Here is a 20,127-nt window from a genome sequence, read left to right on the forward strand (position 1 = left end):
CTGAACCGCCACTGCAGTTAACTCTACATCTACAGTATATTTTTGGACACAATTCAAAGGGCTTCAAAGCTTAGAGCCATGCACTTGAAAAAGTCCAATGGCACCCCTAAGAAAAACAAAGTTTAATTCTGGGTATAAGCTTTCATGTGCATGCACAGTTCTTCAGATACTTTGAAACAAGACTTCCTCAACTATTATGTATAGGTAGGGGGGTTAGTGATCTGGCATGATCTGGTCCATGGGGTCGCGAAGAGTTGGACTCGACTGTGCGACTGAACAACAAAAGGGGGGTTAGTTGCCAGGAAGGGCTAACCACAGTCAAGATGCATAAGTGACTGAGCGATAAGTATAGCTAAAACTGGATTAAAGCAGTTGGTAAGACCTGTGGATAGCAGCAAATTAGCATACAGATAATAAAAGAGTTAACAGATGTGAGAACTAAATTTGAGTCTAGTGGCACCTTTTAAGACCAACAAAGTTTAATTATGGGTATAAGCAAAAGTGAGTGACTTAGCACGTGTAGTGAGATAAGAACCCAATTTCTCGGCTAAGCCCCGGAGGTTCCACTGTCCTGAGTGCTGTAATAACTTGTATTTCAGCAGTCTCCTATTCCAGTCTGTTTCTGAAATTCCTTTGCAATTAAACAGGTACTTTGAGGTTCCCCACTGAGTGCCCTAGGAGACTGAAATGTTCTCCTATAGGTTTCTCAGTTTTGTGATTCTTGATGTCAGGTTTGTGTCTTTATCCCTTGGTACAGGGTCTGCGCATGAAAGCTTATACCCAGAATTAAACTTTGTTGGTCTTGAAGGTGCCACTGGACTCCAACTTTGTTCCTTTGCTTCAGACCAACATGGCTACCCACCTGAATCTATCTCTGCCCTTACAGCACTGTTTTGAAAATCAGCTGGAACCTGTAACATGAATGGAAAGTCCAAAACTGAAAAACTGACTTAACGTTTGTGATTCTAATCCTAGTTTTTCCACTACCCTCTCAAACCCTGTCTCAAAACCTAAATCATGAGCAAAACCAGTAATGGCCTTTGACAAGAATGACAGTATGAGAAAAGTAATCTTAAATGCTTCTGTGCGTGCACAGTTTTGTATGCATTTCTGAGAAATCTAATCATCATTAATTATCACAAGAATCTTATGGGTAAGGCCATTGTATATTGGGTGGTTGATGTGCAGCATGAGTGCTGATGCACACATCACTTGTTGCTACCCATGCCATAGTATAACTCAGTCCAGTCTGTTTAGTTAGGAATTGAGGGGAAATTCTCACTCAGTTACAGGCTGCCAGCAAGACTACTATTCAAGAATACTTTCCAAATCATTTATTAATGCTGTAATATGCACCGAAAACACAACTGTGAAGGAGGATTGGGTGTATCTCTGCATGTAAATTGCAGGCCTTTCCCATCTTTTATTGAGATAATGGTAACAGTCACAGCCACTGTTCACTGATTTTAATTGGTTGGAATCGCACCAGATTTTCTGCAGATGCAAGAAGGAAAGGCCCCTTGTGACCAACCAGAAGACTGTGCTGAGGATCCTGCAGGCCATGTAAACAAAAAGCCATGCAGGACGGGGGTCTGCAGTGAGGAGGGGGTCCAGGCAGAGTTGCCCCTCCTGCCTTTTGCACCAGCTGGAAATCTGATAGGAACAAATATGATACTCACGTCAACATTAGCAAATTCTCAAAACCAAGCTAATTACGAAGCTGCTGTGTTTTACAGCCATTTTTTTTTTGTCTTCCTTTGCCCTCCCTCTCCTCATTTCTTCATTTGTCCATAATGCAGCTGAATATGTTTGGGTATGGTGAGGCTCATGATTTTTGTTGATGACGGCAGGGATGCCTGTATACAACATGACATTGGTTGCCACAGCCAATCTGATTAAATGGGCGTGACAGCAAATAAGGCAGAAGACAGAGTCGAGGCAAATAAAATGGCACTGAGAAGCAGAAGCCCATGGAACAAAAAACAGTGCCCGCAAATATGTACACAACTGTCAAAAGCAGCTGGGCTGGAAGGTGCCCTTTGACCCACACAAAATTCAGCTCTGGTTTAAGACCACTCCCCTGCCTAATTTCCTCAGAGTATTCCAGTATCCCCCTCCCAACTTTGAGAGGAAATGGTATCTTGGAGAAACTAATCACTCCTTTTTTTGCCACTTACAATATTTCTTCTTTAAAAGGCGAATTTGCTTATCAAGATTTGCCATACTCTTCTGCTTTTGAAATAAAATGGCACATTGGAACTTTATTTCTGCTATGACTGTCGATGGCTGGTAGGAATTTAAATTTTAAAAAGCAGAATTCCTAGGTTTGTTTCTCCTTCTTCTTTGAAAGGTTAACTGTCTGAAATGTGGCTCTTTGTTGTCCCCTATGTTTTAACTCCTTGTCTTCTTCTTGCCTGTCTTGTGTTTCGTTCTTTCTTTCTGGCACCTATGATGTTTCAAAAATGAAGAAACCCTTCCCTGATAATCCCTGCCCTCATCCTCCTATTGCTACTCTTTTACAAGTCCCTGTCATCTCGTCTTCACAAGTATCACGGAGCTCAGATAAGGTAAGCCTTTGCAATGCATATGTCTGCATAAACATTTGAGAAAGATATATTCTGAACCGCATAGGCAACAGCTCTCTCTCTCTGCAATAGATGGAAGGAGTTGTCTGTGTTTTATTATCACTTTCAAGGTCACACAGCATACGGTAACAGATAATTGTAAGTGCAGGTTTTACACCTAACTCAATTACTTGCTTGAATTTGGAACACACAGCCTCTGCAGTCCCATACAAATGCAAGGGAAACTTGCCTCAGAGAACAACAAATTGGCTTTCAGTTGCCATAAGCCTGCACTGGGAACACCTTTCCGTTTCTCTAACTCTGTATAATGGGGCAATGCTCAGTCACCGCCAATCAACATCACTTTACCTGAAGATACTGGAGCTTCACGGGCATCCTTAGAGGTGGTGCTCTGGTCCACTCAGTTGCAGACATTTCATTGCAACCTAGCCATACAACAGAACATTTGTCATGGCGTCCAGGTTATTTAGAAATGCCATTAACACCTCTCTTCCCTTTTCACTCTCAGTTTGAGACGGTTGCTGATACGTCTGAGGCATCAAGCAGTGTTACACTCAAACGCTACACAATGCACTTTGAGGTAGCTACAGCGGTGTGGCTAAATCGACAATTGCATGTTGCTGGAGTGTGTTTGCATGACAACCTTCTGTGTGATGCACACTTTATTACAGTTACAACCAATGTTCCCTCTAAGCTTTGGAGTCTTGTGAGCAAAAATTCTACTTTGTGAGCTCCTGGCATTAAAGTTGTGAGTGAGCGATCTGGCTACTGCATAAATTAGTTTGCTCTGGAGCCATCCTTTCCTGAGCGGAGACAAAAATGTGTGAGCCGGAAGCTAAAAAACTGTGAGCTAGCTCACACTAACTCGGCTTAGAGGGAACAGTGGTTACAACCACTACTGTCTGAAAGGTTGTGCTTCTAAGTGAGTGCACACCTTTCCATATTTTGTTGCTTAGGTAGCTAGGTAGGCAAAACTGCCTTTAATAGGGATATTATTGTATGTTATACAAGAGTAAACAAGGCTAACTAGGTATCATTGGAAAAACTGTAAAATTTGGGCGTGGTGCCCCATGGATGGTGCCCCATGCGTGGTGCATGGATGGAGTCTTGGGAACTTGGATCCAACTAAATCATAAATGAGGCCCTCATAGGTCACGTAGGTGGCCAGGGAACAGTTACAAATGCTTACATAACCAAAATCACAATCAGGGTTGTACCAATCACGGCAACATGATTGAAGGCCAGCGCCCATCTTCTTTTTGTACTCCATCTTTTGCCCCTGAAAACCAATGTGGTCTGGGCACTTGTCTTGAAGCCAATACCATCTAAGACAGAAATAGCAACCACACAAAGTTCTGCATACATACTCGTGTGTATACGACGCCGAATATGTGTGTTTGTGTGTGTCAGAGCATTTGTCCATCCATTCCAGTAAGATCTGCTTCAGCTGGTAGCACTTCTCCAGGATCTAAGGAAGAAGTTTCTTCTACCTTGTTACCTAGTAACCTTTTACCTGGAGATGCCAGAGATTGAACATGGAAGTTTCTGTACCACTGAGCTATGGTTTTTCCCACTGTCTGGGGGCCGTGGGACAATGTGGAACTGGAAACTTGCAGCCAAAGAGCTGGCAAATTTGTTCAAATACACATTTAAAATTTAGATGGGTAGCTGTGTCTGTCTGTAGCAATAGAAAAGAGCAAGAGTCCAGTAGTGCCTTAAAGACTAATGAAATATGCGTCAGGGTATGAGCTTTTGTGAGTCACTGCTCACTTCTTCAGATACTTAGTCTTTAAGGTGCTACTGGACTCTTGCTCTTTTCTACATTTACAATTTAGTTGTCTTCCAATTGTTTCTGGCTTTACCTCCCTCTCTGACCCAGAATGGAACTCATTTATTCTATCCTGCAGAACACAATGGGGACCACCTACATACATAGTACTGCAGCTTGATCACCCAGTTTTACTGTGGAGGTAATGTGTGTGTATTTTCCACAGAGCAGTACAGCACACTATTCTAGAAGTGCTGTGTGATCCAATCAGGAAGCAGAGGTGAGGCACACAGCACACACGTATTCACTTGCACCAATAATGTGTTGGCAGAAAAACAACTGCAGTTCCAGCAGTGAATCAATGACCCTGTTAACCTTGAAGGTGTTGCACAGAAAAAGAACACTGTTGGAATGGAATGGCAGCTATGCTGGGGACATACATGTACTGCATGCTTAACAAGAGATCACCTTGTGAAGGCTATGGTTCCCACAGGGAATAGCTGGAAAGAGGGCTAATGATCCCTCCCATGTGTGTTTAATGGTATTGTTATTGGCCTTAAACTCTGCTATTAAGATGGGCTACTGCAGTGTTGTGAAATTAACTCTCATCTGGTTAAAAGCCAAGGATGTTTTGCATTGAGGGAATAGTTTCTTAGCTGTATCTGCAATTTAATGACCCTCTTTCCTAAGAGAACATCTGTGTTGTTTCTGTATTCTTAGGGATTGGCAGATACCAAAATTCCCGGACCAGCATCTCCTATGAGCACTTGTAGCAATCAAAGTGCTTCAGTTTCCCGTGTACCAAGCCAAAGCCAGATACATCACACTTACTCCCAGGGCTCCTTGCATCGAAGTGTCAGTCAACTTATTGATGTCTATGACAAGAAGTCTTTAATAGAAGATTCTGTTTGGGATACCATCATCCATGGGCATGACAGTAGTATGGTAAGTAAATTCAATTTCAGGTCCAATTCCACATCACTTTCCCCTCCAACTCTACCTGGCCTGCTTCCTCCTTTTCCTGCAGTTCACACCATGCCTGAATATGACTGCCTTACAGAAACACACTTAAACCATAGAACAAATTTAGAGTCCAGTGGCACCTTTAAGACCAACAAAGTTTTATTCAAAGTATGAGCTTTCGTGTGCACACACACTTTTTCAAATCCATTGGAAGGAAGGTAAGGTTCAAACTTATAGACAGGGGCTGAACAACAAATTAACATGTAACATGATGAAGATGTTTTACATGAAAGCTCATACTTTGAATAAAACTTCATTGGTCTTAAAGGTGCCACTGGATTCTACATTTGTTCTACTGCTTCAGACCAACACGGCTGACCACCTGAATCACACTGAAACAATGGTGGTGTTTTTTAAAAAAATCTGGCACATCTAGCTTTTGAACAGCTTACTATTCAGGAAATTCATTTAAAAATAACTTATCTGGTCCTTGAGAACTGCAGCTGATGTTATATTTATCAATTGTGGATGGATCATTTAATGTCATTTATGGGGAGGCAGAGGAAGGTAGGTAACTTCATCTTGTTTAACCTTCAAATAACTTTCCTTTTTATTTTTAGTACGTGGATGATGAAGATCTTGTGAGTGCTATTAAAGGCTTCAGTACTGTCACAAAAGAACATACTACATTTACTGACACACACCTGTGAATTGCATCTCCATAACCACAGGCAAAAGAATATGGATACCCTTAGTCCCTCCTTCCAGCTAAATACATTTGCCTTGATAAGCCATTGTGATGCAACATGTGCCTACTGCAGCTTCAGCAGCGTTAATGAATGATCTGTCAGAGGATCAGCAACATGAAGAGTTTTCTTCCATTTTCTTGTTCCTTATTGTAAATATTGCGCAGTAGCATTTGTAATGGGATAAGATTTCATTTTATTGCAGATCTTTTGTGGAATTTATATAGCAGATTATAACCATTTAAAAACTGTGTATTAAATAATGCACGCCTTCAAGGAACTGTTACCCTTGCTAAATTCTTTTTACAATAGTATACTGGGACATGTTGACTGTACAATATTAAGTCAGGCAGTTATTGTACTCGATCAACATTTTGGCTCTATTTAAAAGCCTTAACAGGGACCAACAGGTATTTAAGACATGAAGGGATCCAGATTAAACATATTAAATACTGGTGTAGAATGCCAGAGTAGAGGAATGGTCAAGAAAGACCTGAGTTTAAATCCTCAGTCATGAAACTTATGGGGTGACCTTAGGTCAGCCACCAACTTAACCTACTAGAATCTTCACAAGAGTGTTATTTGGCAAAGTAGTGTGGAGAGACAACATAGTTCCCTTTGAGCTCCTTGAAGAAAGCAAAAAATAAAGCACTCAAGGACATAAGCTGGAAAGGGAACAGTTGTGTATGTATGGTAGAATCATGTTTGTTCATAATCAAATAATTACTGGTCACCCTATGATTTGACTAGCAAGAATGTTGTGCTGACTTCCTACAGCTCCATTAAATGTTAGGCCATTTTAAATCCATTGTTATCCCAGCAAGACCTTATTTACAGTAGGTATGCTAAATGGACTCACATGTTCTGAAATTTAGGGAATTTGCCAGATTTTTTTTAAAAAAAACTCCTTAAGGTAGGATCCTGCGCCTTGTTCAGCTTCCACAAGCAGCACTTATATTGACTCAAGATTTTGGATTGCCTCTTCTGCTGCCACCCCACCGCTACACTGTCTCCAAGGGTTTACTGAGGGTCAGGAATAGGATTTTGTGGGGTACAGGAGTTAAGAAAACTGTTTGGTGACTCGTAGAACGATGCTCAAAGTGCTTAGGATCCAACCCTGAGTCTCACCAGCTGTATTCTTAAGGAGTTAATATTTTGAGCATAGTGTATCACTATGAACCAGCTGTGAAAAGCAGCATTGGCTTGGTCTTATTTGAGTATCTGTAGCAGGTAGGCATAGTACTTTTCTGCTAGACATAATATAAAATAATACATGGGTTAGAATTATATTGTTCCTGTTCTACTGATTCTTTATTAACACAGCATCACAGAGTAAGTTGCAAGATACCACCTTACCAGTGATGGGGAACAAAACTACAACCGCTTGTACGCAAAAGCAGCCATCAGGGTTTTTTTTTTAACCCGTGGCACAGCTATGCCCCATATACAGTAATCCTGCAAGAGAGGGGTGAAGGATTTTATGATATCCATTTCAAGCCAAGCACTCAGTAATTGTACTGTATTTTAGCTCTAGCAGCAAAGTATAATGTGCCGCTGAAGATAAAGCCACTGTACAAGCTTGGGCTGTTAATAGGCACAGGGGAAGTGCATTGATTTCCATTTAAACTGTGCTTGAACTCATAATGGCAAGAGCCAGTTTGGTGTAGTGGTTAAGTGTGTGGACTCTAATCTGGGAGAACCGGGTTTGATTCCCCACTCTTCCATTTGCACCTGCTGGATGACCTTGGGCAAGCCAAAGTTCTGGCACAGCTGTTCTTGAAAAAGAGCAGCTTCTGTCAGAGCTCTCTCAGCCCCACCTACCTCACAGGGTGTCTGTTGTGGGGAGGGGAAGGAGTTTGCAAGCCGCTCTGAGACACCTTTGGGTAGTGAAGGGTGGGGTATAAATCCAATCTCCTCCTCTTCTTCTAATCACACTGGCCTAGGAACAGAACAAAGTTTGAGTCCAGTGGCACCTTTAAGACCAACCAAGTTTTACTCAAGGTATGAGCTTTCGTGTGCAAGCACAATTCAAATATAGTGAAATGGAATTTCCTCAACCATTACATATAGGTAGAGGAGGGGTGTTAGTTGCTTGAAGGGCTAGTTAGAGTCAAGATATGTAAATAACTGGGTGATTATAACTGAGATAGGATAAAGGCCATTCACTTATGCATCTTGACTCTAACTAGCCCTTCAAGCAACTAACACCCCTCCTCTACCTATATGTAATGGTTGAGGAAATTCCATTTCACTATATTTGAATTGTGCTTGCACACGAAAGCTCATACCTTGAGTAAAACTTGGTTGGTCTTAAAGGTGCCACTGGACTCAAACTTTGTTCTTTTGCTTCAGACCAACATGGGTACCCACCTGAATTTGGCTTAGGAACAGTAAGGTTTATATAAGTACTTTGACTAGATGGGTTATGGACTGTAATTTTATGTATTTAGGACTAGAATTCTGCCTTTCTAGTATGCTTGATGTATTGGTGAACAGAAAGTTGTGGAGCAACTTAAAGCATTATACGTCAGAATGTTAACTGGAGAGTGATAATGTTAAAGTACCATGTTCCTTATCTATCATACTTCAAGACTTATTTTCCATGATAACACACAAATCTAGTGTCCATTTGTAGGTTATTATCCTAATTAATAAAATTATTTAACTTTGTTCCATGGAGTATTTGTATTTTTTATATAGGCCATAAATATTCCCAGGCTGTTGAGCAAGGATGGCTTGGGTTAGGCAAATACTGGTCTGAGTGTCTGAAAATCAAATTCTGCGTCTTAGTAGAACAGAAGCCGAGAGGGTGGAACTGGAACCTAATTTTACAGTAATACCACCTATAAAAATGTTTCTGAAAGCTAACTACTGAGAAGTCTAAAAGAGGCATTAACAGCATTGGTTGTAATGGGAATGCATTCCCTGCCTCACCATTTCTTACATATGAATGATGCATGAAGGTTTTATATATCCAAAATCACAGTCTGTCTTTGCTCACTTGAGAGGCACATGAAGGCAAGTTTGGTGCCTTTATGAGCCTCCTGCCCAGCACAGCAGTGGCTGGGTAGATCTGCTCCCCACTCACCACAGAGATGACTTGGGTGCATTTCCCACACTACCTCAGTTCATTGGGGTCTTTCTGTGCCTCACCACTTATAAAAGGAGAGAAATAGCTTCTCTCTGCTTACCTCACCACCACCTGGTGAGTTTTAGGCTTTTCCATGATTCTCCACTCCAGTAGCAGTGGCTTTTCACCTTGCCACTGCTGGGCAAGTTTGGGGCCATTATCCATCCAAGTGATCACTCTTGCTGGAGAAACGCTGGTTTTGAATTACTAGGTTGTCACCTCCACCCTGCCCAAGGTGGTCCATGACATGATACAGACACGTGGTCAGACTTCAAATCAAAGGAATAATTCTGCACAACTCCTTTCCCGAAGTGAAAGTTTAGATCTCAATCTTCTGATCTAGTTGGTATTGAAAATGCAAGACACTCATGAACCTGAGATCATCTTAGAGGTAGATGCAAACTCTGAGAGGGTGTAGGACTGATAGTGGCTTAAGTGAAACTAGAACACACCGGTAGTAAATTCTTTGTACTTTAATATCAAGACAAATATATGCAAAATAATGTTTTTACAGCATCAGTAACCAGACATTTAGAACTGCAGTATAATTAAGTTAACAACATTGCACCATATGAAGATAAATGTAGGCAGGGTTCATGAATATGAGTAAAAAATAGGGTCATTCAACAGAAGAGACAAACATTAGATACAGCAGTTGTGCCTGCTTCATTCCATTATTATTCTCAATAAGGAATTGTATGGAAATTCTGAGATGAGGTGACTGAAGCTCAATAGATAGGCCACAGACATTTAACGTGTAGCATGTTAGAACACAGGTTCCAGGGATGGGAAACAAAATTACATACAATAGAAAATACATACAACATAAATGGTAGTGCATGCCAGCCTGCATTAAACGAGGCTTGAAATCAAGGGTATGTACCAGAACTGGACTTCCTATTAGTATCATACAAAGTGAATACCAATTTAGAATGTTTTAAAAATGCTTCTGTTGGTTGTGCTTGAAGCCAAGTTCTTTCTGTAGAGTGATGATGTGTTCCCATGTACTGATATATTCCACTTCAAATACCATCAGTGAGACCACCACAAACTGACCGCCCACAAATGTGTAAATGTAAACATTCCATCCAGTTTAGTGTTAAACCTTTTGATATATCTCTTAGGTATAAATATGCATCAGCACTTTTACAAGGCATAATCCTGACAAGAGGAGTCACTTTTCTTATGACGTGGAGAAGTCGTTGTCTTGGTAGGAGACGGAGACGCTGCAATGGGTGCCTCAGCCCCACCTTCCCCAAGACTTGGTGAAGAAACGAGATGAGGTGCTTTCTTCCTCCCCAAGAACCCTCCTCCGTCAAATCCACTTTTCTTTTTGTTATCTGCTTTGGCTTCATTTTCTTCATCAGTTCCTCTTTTCTTCAACTCTGACATGTTTTCCGGCACTTTCTGAAATTCAGTTCCACCGTCTGATGCTCGGGCAGCCCTGACCTCAAGTGCTGATGCTGAAGTTTTTTTGTCAGCTGTGCTTTCCCCTATCTTCTTCACTTCTGATTGTACGGGACTCTGGTTGCCATTTTGAGGTACAGCCTTGTCAACCATATTTCTGTTCAGATTAAAAGTCTGAATCTCTCTGTAACTGTGAAAACTCTCTGTCCGCCGTGCTCTGGCTAATAAAGGGCTCTCCCTATATGGCCGTATGGAGCCATATGTAGCAGTTTCGTGAATCGTTTCACGGTGCTGCAACTGGAGGCTGAAAACATTTTACACACAGAAATATATTAATGAAATTCATAGTCCTACTGGACATCTCCAAGTAGAAACTTATGCCATCCTCTGCTTCTGAGATTCAAGTCTAGAGACTAGCAACTGATTGCCATCTGATTTATCTAGCAAACTGTGTCACGGATCTCTCTTTTGCACATAACATTGGAAATTATGAACCTTGAATAGAAAACATCATGAATTTCTTGGATGCTCCCATTCTGACTAATTTACAAAACAGTAAGCTCCTGAACACCTTCAACTTGCAGCCTGTCTATTCTTGGCAACTGGACATACTGATGGTGACTGACTTATCAGTACCCCACGTTTATAAATACACAATCTTAACTGGGACCAGCCACAGCTGAAAATCCAGAAACTCAGTTCCACTGGAAAGAAAAACCGGGCCTACTAACTCATAGACATATGCACACACAGTGTTCTGGGACTTACCTGGAGCTTGATTCACGCAGGCGGCTTTGCTGCAACACCGAAGTGGCTGGACTGATATTAGGAGTTGCACAGCGAGATGTACTCAAGTCACACTGATCAAGAAGCTTAAGCAATTCTTCTTCTGTAGGACCTCCCACGTCTTGGAGGTGCGTGGTTGGGGGGAGGGGGAGAAGAGAGAGAAATCAGTGACCAGGCCCTACACAATTTAATCTTAACGGCCATATGTGGCCACTGTAACAGTCCTTCAGGACCACCATCCCATTCAACACCACAGCAGGTTAAACCAGACTTTTGAAGTGGCTTTATTTGTACCCCAGAAAGCTGGAGTGTATCATTCCAAGCTATCCAGACCAGGCTCTTCTAGTAGAGGGGTACATTACGCAACAGGACAAAACTGAACAAAGGAAATGCAGAAGGAATACAGCATCCCACAGAACAGTCTGTGACTAGATAGGCATCTTCCATGAATGTCTTTTGAAATTTAACTCTCTACTGCATTAAGTGGCCAGTAACCTACCTCTTCACTAAACAAAGTTTGAATCCTTCCTCCAACAGAAGAGCTACTTAAGCGGAGGATACAGCTCCATATCTGCATCAAGATAACTACCTTTTTCTTCACTTTTATTAACCATATCCATTGCTGTGGTCAGGTCCCACATCTGAATGCTGCCATTTACATGTCCAGTGAAGAGGTAGCGCCGTGGCCTCGAACCCATCCTGCTGGATCCCTCACATTCCCGGACTGTGAAGGATGAAATGGTAGTACAGTCAACTGCTTGAATCTCACAGATCCTGCATAAAAATGAGAGGAAAAAATGGCACATTAGTCAACTAATTTGCAAACAAAGGGGTTGTTTCACATACTTTTCCTGAGATTCAGGTGAAAGCTTAAAAATTACTATTAAAAGTTGTAGTAATAAATTATAAAGTTCCCTCCTGCAGATAACAATCCTTTAACTATCAAAAACAAGTATCTGACATAGCCTGTTATAACTCTCATCTAATTAAAACAAAATTTAGCTGAAAAGTATTTGACACTTTTTCTTATATAGTATATTTCAGATTCTCTAGCAGATTCACTTTGTAAGTTATCCTCATAGGGAAAAAGGGCTGCACATTTTACTATGCAAGGGCACAACTAGCATGGCAGCCTGGTGGCACTCATGGAGAAAGAAGGAACCCAAGTTGTTCATGGAACTCCCTCTGCCACAGCCAGCGATCGGCTCTATGCAAAAAGCCCACAAGAAAAAAGCCCATGGTCACAAATGCTCACAAGTAAAGGGAAATTGAGCTAGGAAATCAACTTATTTAATGTTATGGTTTTGTTATCTTATGGTTTTAATTCTTAATAACAAAATAAGTAAATAATATTGTTTGAAGAATCTTAAGCCATATAGATGAATGGTTATCCACAATTATAAATATCTATGGCACTTTACATGGTCTTTTTCCATGTGAGCTTCTTTCAGTGTGGGCTGTTTTCTGTGTGGGCTTTTATACGTATGGGCTTTTTTCCATGTGAGTTTTTTTCCTGTGAGCATTTATGACTGTGTTTTTTTCCTGTGGGCTTTTTCTAGTCACCCCAGCGATCAATGCCTCTCATACGGACTGCGGCCATTCCTTCAGTACCATTATCTGGAACATTTTTTAAAATGCTGTTTTATATATATCTTAACAAATATCAAAACTCCACTGCTTCCATTCCTAAAAAAACAAGACAAAAAAAAGAAAAGAAAAAGAAAAGAAACTGGCAAGACAGAATCCTTGAATTGCCTTGTTCATGGCTATTACTATTCCTGCACCATCAACACATTTCAGAATCACACTTCCCTCTCCTAAAACCCATGGAAGTGTTTTGTGGTAGTCAAAGGGTATCTGCTTCTAAAAAAATTAGAAACTAATTGCAAGGCACCAGTGAGGATGCTTGTGTGGCTGGGTCCTGGACTACGGCTGCTTAGTAAAAGAAACCATCACTGCAGTAAAAAGAGTAGATGGTCCCACAGCAGGTCGGGAGTAATTGCTTAAGGAAGGATGTGCAACTTCTGAACGTGCCCAGAGCAAAGTGCTACCATGGGAACTGATCACCAATGCAATTATTTCTGAGAGCAAGTGTGTATGTATACGTGAAGGCAGGTTTTAATTAACATGTAGGAGGCACAGGTTGATTAGACGATGCCTGCAGTAATCAAAAAGACTGAGAACAGAAAGAGGTCAAAGTTGAACAGGCTTTGAGTTATTACGTTAAAATTTACCCTAATACGACACCAATTTTAATAAACATGTGGCAGTTTCTTCCTGTACATGCACAGAACATTAAATCATAGTGATTTATAACATTTATTGGGATGATAATTTGGCCTCCAACCATATTACAAGCTTCTAATGTTATTTGCTTAAAAACAAACAAGCTGTCAAAGGGATAATCTAGGTGCTCCGAAAATGTACTCTTGATTAATTTCTCTCACAGTTGCTTATGATTGTACATAATGAACTTTGATGCAAAGAAGATTGATTCTCTTTAAGAGTTTTATTCATTACAAGATTAAGTAATAAGAAACGATAGGCCATGTGTTACAGATACTGTGTGCTGGGCAAACCGCTATTAGTGGCTGCGGTTACACTAGCAGTTTCAATTTTAGAACAGTGCTATTTTCTTTAACTAGTATCCAGGGCTTTCAAGAACACTTTAGCTGCTGTTTCCACATCTTTGGATTTCATTTAGTTTAAATAGCCAGGCAACATATCATTTTTTTATGAAAGGTAGCAATACACACAAGCATATGGGAGGAACAGAAGAGAGCTCTAAAATAAGAGATATAATTAAATGCCCATTTAAAAAGTGAAAGTTAAAAGCAATCCTGCTTGTAGGTAAACTAGGGTTGTAAAATACACATTTTTACTGTTACGATACAAGCCAAGACACAAATTGATTTTTTGTCCTTCCATATCCTTGTATCCAGGTTCCTGATCACTTAAACATTGTCATCTTCTGAAACATTCCTACAGCACAGTAAATCCATTTTAGTGATAGGTAAAACAAATCTGCAAAATAGCACACAGAATCATAGGTATCTGCTCCAAAATGCTGGATGCCACAACACTTTCCTCACTCCATTTATCCTGCTCACAGCCAAGAAACTAATGGCTGAAGGGCAGTTACAAGATGGCGAAGACTTTCAGGAAAGAATATGCAGAATCCTGAGTTCAAGGAACAGCTCTAAAACCTAACATTACTAACAATATCAGAGCAGATACAATGGGGGAGGGGTACAGATTTGTGTAAAGACCTTGCTCCTAAAATCACTATACACTGTACGGATATGTAATCAACTACTTCAAACTGGGAGAAAATCCAAAGACCACCACCAGGGCAAAAATGCACCTGACCAATGCACACAAGCGGTTTTGGAACATTTTTGTTCCAGCACACTCACTTACCAATTCTCAAACATGTTCACTTACATTGAGCCTGGGTAGATGGGAAAGGGGAGAATGGATTTATTGCCAATTTGTCTAGGGCACATACCTCAGCCACAGAGTTTCTACAGGATGCTGGAAATGGGCTAAATAGTGATACGCCAAGTAAGGTACTCTGTACTGCACAAGCTCTACAGAATGCACTCTAGGCCTATGCGCCTCTGGCTCCTTCCTTTGCCAAGGGCAGTCAGCACCACCAGGACAGTGCAGGCAATTTGATCAAGACATTGAGCTCTGAACACTAATTATAGAACACCCTCCTTCCAGCCATTTGTCTGGTGCCAAGCTTGCTAAGTTTATACAGACATTTTAAGTTTGCATCTTTTATTGGTCAATTTAATATGTATTTATGTTTTCATAGTGTACAGAACTTTTGGTTTTGAGTTCGTTTCTTTTATTGGTCAATTTAATGTATATTTATATTTTCAGAGCTTTAAAAATGAAAAGTTCTGTATATTATCTTGAGAGCCTGCATTGGCTTAGTGCATGATACAAGATTTAAACTACATTACTACACTGTAATTACCTTTTCCCAGTAGAAGACAGCCTCACAAACAGTTTGTTTGTGATGGGAACAACTTTTTGGATAAATACTTGTTGATCATCACGCTCACCAAACGGCCCTGTAATTCAAAAGAAAAGGCTCACAGATGTTCTTGAAACGGGTAAATCAGTATGTCAAATATTATATCATACCGTTAGAGTTCTATGCACTCAAAACCCTGAACATCTTTTGAAAACCAGTATGAGCTGCACTGGAACTGTATTTTCAAAGCAAAAGAAGATTGCTTCTTCTAGTTAACAATTAGTAGCTGAAGTTATATGACAGAGGGCTACTTAAGTTTAGCTAATGGCAACCAATTTAAAGTAGTCACAAGCCTCTTGTGATACAAAGGATATAAATAAATCTTGTTTCTATTTCACACAACATTTGTAAGTATCATTTCAACCTCCAAACTCCTTTCCTTTCTCTGGCAAACACTCTCACACTACCCTTTTTCCTTACTAATAATACTGCTCAAGATCCTCAATTGAGATTTAGCCAATTTAGGCTATTATATTACGATATTTCACTGTGATTGGCAACGTGATCTAGAATTTTTGTTTGTAAGACTGACAAGAATCCTGATTTTTTAAAAAAATTCCAGGCTACTGGCAATAATTTAACCAAACAAAAACAGAACCCCAAAGTTGCAGTGAGGTACAAAGGTCAGCTTGGGATGGAATAATTCTCCAAACGATGTTGAATTGCACAAGTAACCTCCTACCCAGCCTAGCACACCTGCCTATTCTAGACAAATTTCCATGTTGGCAAGAAAAAATATCCAGTTCCTAGGCTCAGAGAACAGAACAGCCACCCAGCTGTTGTCCTTGGAATGCTTTGCCTACCTATGTCATTCCCAGAAGAGTAACTGCCATGACTCTCTGTCTCCTCCAAGGATAAAATTTTGAACGATGCCAAGGGAGTGGATCCCGGCTGTGTTGAAATCATTCCTCTGAAACGAGTCACTGTCCATGTCCGAACATGATTGTTATCAGCACAAACTAGATATAATACAAGGGGGGAAAGGTTACAGCTTTTACACGGTTAGTCTTCATATTACTTAGTGATACTATTATTATATTATTGACTATTTATACTATTCTTGCTCACACCTGCAGTCTCAATGCAACTCCCTCAAGAACTGGTACATATCCGTTTGTAAGGGTCTGAATGAGAGATGGCTTCATATACTTGTGCAATTTCTCACACTAAACAGACTAATTGACTATTTATACTATTCTTGCTCACACCTGCAGTCTCAATGCAACTCCCTCAAGAACTGGTACATAAAGGTGCTTATATACACACATCCGTTTGTAAGGGTCTGAATGAGAGATGGCTTCATATACTTGTGCAATTTCTCACACTAAACAGACTACCAATTCTTAGCAGAATACAGCAAAATATATTTAAAACATTTTAAAGCCACCTCTCCATCCCACAGCAGCAAACATGAAAACATAAAAACATTTCAACACTGAAACAGCACTGTGGTGGGGAAAGATATGCTACCCTACTCCTAACTGCTGACAACAGACTGAGTCTACCGCACCATATAACAATTGCAGTTACATTCCCTTCACACCTCTTTCTTTTGCTGGGTTTCTTTGTTTGAAATTGAGCATACCACAAGATGTAAACAGGGAACTGGCTTTTACTCATTATTAAATGTTCTCTCTTCCCAAGACATGCATGAGTGATGGTGTGTGCAAGCACAGAGGACAATTCAGGAAGTCGCACTTTTATGGGAAACAAGATTACCTGACACCAAATGTTTCTCAGACAACATGATCTTTGTAACAGGGCTTCGGTGAACTGTGAAAGTCTGAAAGAGCTGAGGGCCTGACCCAACTGTTTCTGGGTGCTGCACAATCACACGCACTGCCCCAGAGCTTGTGCCATATGCAATCTCAATCCAATTACCACTTACACCTACAAGAAGAAACAAAAACAATTGTTTAATACACAGTCTCTATCATCACCCAAATGGGGTCAGGAGATCAGGAATACAGTTAAAAAATGTGCCCATTTGCTGTACATCCTTTAGAAATGTGTTTGCTCTATGGTTAACAATTATGCATCTTACTGTACAGTAACAATAGTGGCCTCTCTTCTGGCTGGTTTGGTCTTTGCTGCACTAGCAAATGGCAAATATGACCTTTCTAAGCAGAACACCTATACATGAACATGCAATAAACACATCAGTGTGCCATCAATATCTAAACAGAAAGTACAAAAAACAAAGCTGAAAGCACAAAAACCTCATGACAAGGTGTTTGAATTTCCTTATGTTAAAAAATCACACACACACACACACACACACACATATATATATACACATACATTGCTGAAGTTTATAATACAAGTCTTTTATTGAAGGTGAGTATTACAAAGTAAGCATTATGCCACTGCTGCAGCTTCTCTGATTAAGATGTTAATATATGACAAAGGAGAATTCATTTCCACATATCAGCCTTCTGCTGTAGCTATGAGCACTGCTCGGAACCAACACCAGAGGAGGTCACAGCCTCTATGCCCTCGTTCCCTCCAGGGTAACTAGCTTGTCGCTGTGTGAAACAGGATAGATCAATGGTCTGATCCAGCATGGTGTCTCTTATAGGAGCGTGCAAAAAAATTGGGATTTTTCAGGTCCAGGTAAAGAGAACCTGAAAAATATTAGCACTTCCCAATTTTCCCGGGTTGATTCGGGAAACAACTGGGATTGCCAAATTTATTCAGCTCCATTATACCCTAGGGTGTCCATCCCCCCTAATGGAGAAGGGGTGGGTGAACTCATGCCACAATTACACGCGGCTTGGCTTTGCAAAAGTCATTTAAAGGGAACTTTCCCTTTAGATTAGATCTGATTTGGCTAAATAAGTACCCAAATAATACCAATAAGGTATTTTTTTGGTATTTATTTGGCTCGGTATACACCAAGCAACCCCCCCCCCCCAATCTCTTGTGTTTTTATGGGTAAAGGTTAAATGCTGTTAAACCTTGGAACACAAGGTTTTACACAGGACACCTGATGGTAACAGTTATCTTTCCCAGCAACAAGTGGTAGCGGTCTCCCTCCTGTCATGACCAGTGATGCAGCAGGTAAGGAGAAAGGGTCAGGAATGACAACTGAATATGAACCCTTGTAAATACACAAATATTCACCAACCTATCCCCAAGCATTCGCCAATGCTGTTTGAAAATGCTGACCACACAACAGAAAAAAAATTAGGAAAGTTTACCCATCATAACTTTAGACGGTAGGATGGATTGTTAATATGAAAATAGTGCTTATTCATTTTAAGATAAATCAAGAAGTGAAGATAGTACAAACTTGTTTTAGGTGTGAGGTAAACACTAAGTGCTGTTATAGCATCATTGGAAGGATCATGGTAAAGTTCTGTCACCAGAAGGTCATTATCCTTCATTCTTAATGGAAATTTCTGCATATCTGTAAAATAAATATATTCATAATTTTAAAACTGGCAGATAGCAGGAATTCAGATCAAACATCAAATTCATTATAATCATTTCTGTAAGGAATAAAATAAAACCCACAAGTGACATGAAACCAATACTGAGTGAGTGTACAGTGTCAACATTACCTATGTAATAAATGGAGCCATTATTGCAGCCTAATAGTAAGAAAGATCCAGCAGTATCATAACTGGTGATGGGGACAACATCTTGAACCTAGAACAAATTTAAATTTAACATTAAATTTAAGCATCCATTATTCCCATTTCATTTTTGTAATATTCTCAAAGCACTGCAATTTCAGTAGGCCTAACACAATATATGGTAGAGTCTGACAATATACTTTCTAGTTGCTTCCAGTAACCCAACTTCACCAGAATTAAATCAGAGCACTTTACAAACAAGACAACTCTTCCAGTATATTTTTGTGTATCTGATTTTAACACCTCCCAAAAGCAACTTGTGTCCTAAGGAGGGGCAAACCTGAAGGGGAGGGAGAGAGAAGAATGTCACAAATATGCTGAAGTGGGGAAAATCTGGCCACAATTTTATTCATTATAGGCTCCTCACATCTTAGCACAGCATAGGATGGAAAGCAAGGGCGACAACAGACAAGTTGACAGCAAACCCCCCCTTCATTTCAAACATGCAGTGCAGACCAAATTACATCCTGATCATCAGATCTGTTAGCTCTCACACACACATACCATACAGCTAGCCAAATGGGGGCAACCCACAGCACTGGTCAGCCAGGCAGCATGTGACTCTTCTCTCCATACACCCCCCCCACACCATTCCCCACCTGAGACACAGCTTGGTGTAGTGGTTAAGTGCACGGACTCTAATCTGGGAGACCTGGGTTTGATTCCCCATTCCTCCACTTGCACCTGGCTGGATGCCCTTGGGCAAGCCATAGTTCTGTCAGAGCTGTCCTTGAAAGGGCAGCTCTTGAAAGAGTTCTCTCAGCCCCACCTACCTCACAGGGTGCCTGTTGTGGGGAGGGGAAGGGGAAGGAGTTTGTAAGCCGCTCTGAGACTCTGAGTGAAGGGCGGGGTATAAATCCAATCTCCTCCTCCTCCTGAACACAGTAAGCACTGCAGTTAAAAGCTTCAAGCTGGACTTATTTTCTAGATATTTTCATTATGTAGTAACCTGACTGTACCACATGGATGCCATTGCACAAAATCATTTAAGTACATGAAAACTGAGAAAAAAATTAATATGCTGTTGATTAACGGCCAACTAAGTTTTTCCACACTGTA

At 40.6% G+C, this 20,127-nt stretch overlaps 2 protein-coding genes across 2 annotated transcripts in view; one reads left to right on the forward strand and one right to left on the reverse strand.

Annotated features, from left to right (window-relative positions):
* The window catches only part of USH2A (Usher syndrome 2A (autosomal recessive, mild)), a gene marked incomplete at its 5' end in the record, with an annotated part of 716,575 nt that extends 710,549 nt beyond the window's left edge, over positions 1-6,026 (forward strand). Inside the window, 2 exon segments of the mRNA XM_015424093.1 lie at positions 5,074-5,298; positions 5,937-6,026. Coding sequence (XP_015279579.1) covers positions 5,074-5,298; positions 5,937-6,026 — 315 coding nt within the window.
* A 3,718-nt stretch (positions 6,027-9,744) lies between these two features.
* Positions 9,745-20,127, reverse strand: part of KCTD3 (potassium channel tetramerization domain containing 3) — a 47,542-nt gene continuing 37,159 nt past the window's right edge. The window contains exons 11-18 of the mRNA XM_015424094.1: positions 18,994-19,081; positions 18,723-18,839; positions 17,150-17,320; positions 16,234-16,389; positions 15,371-15,467; positions 11,975-12,159; positions 11,368-11,506; positions 9,745-10,903 (exon numbers count right to left, since the gene is read on the reverse strand). Of these exons, the coding sequence (XP_015279580.1) occupies positions 10,339-10,903; positions 11,368-11,506; positions 11,975-12,159; positions 15,371-15,467; positions 16,234-16,389; positions 17,150-17,320; positions 18,723-18,839; positions 18,994-19,081 (1,518 nt within the window). The 3' untranslated portion in view covers positions 9,745-10,338. The remainder of the gene's footprint in view (positions 10,904-11,367; positions 11,507-11,974; positions 12,160-15,370; positions 15,468-16,233; positions 16,390-17,149; positions 17,321-18,722; positions 18,840-18,993; positions 19,082-20,127) is intronic.

The sequence above is a fragment of the Gekko japonicus genome, unplaced genomic scaffold, assembly GCF_001447785.1.
Source record: "Gekko japonicus isolate JY-2015 unplaced genomic scaffold, Gekko_japonicus_V1.1 scaffold810, whole genome shotgun sequence".
NCBI classification, from domain to species: domain Eukaryota; kingdom Metazoa; phylum Chordata; class Lepidosauria; order Squamata; family Gekkonidae; genus Gekko; species Gekko japonicus.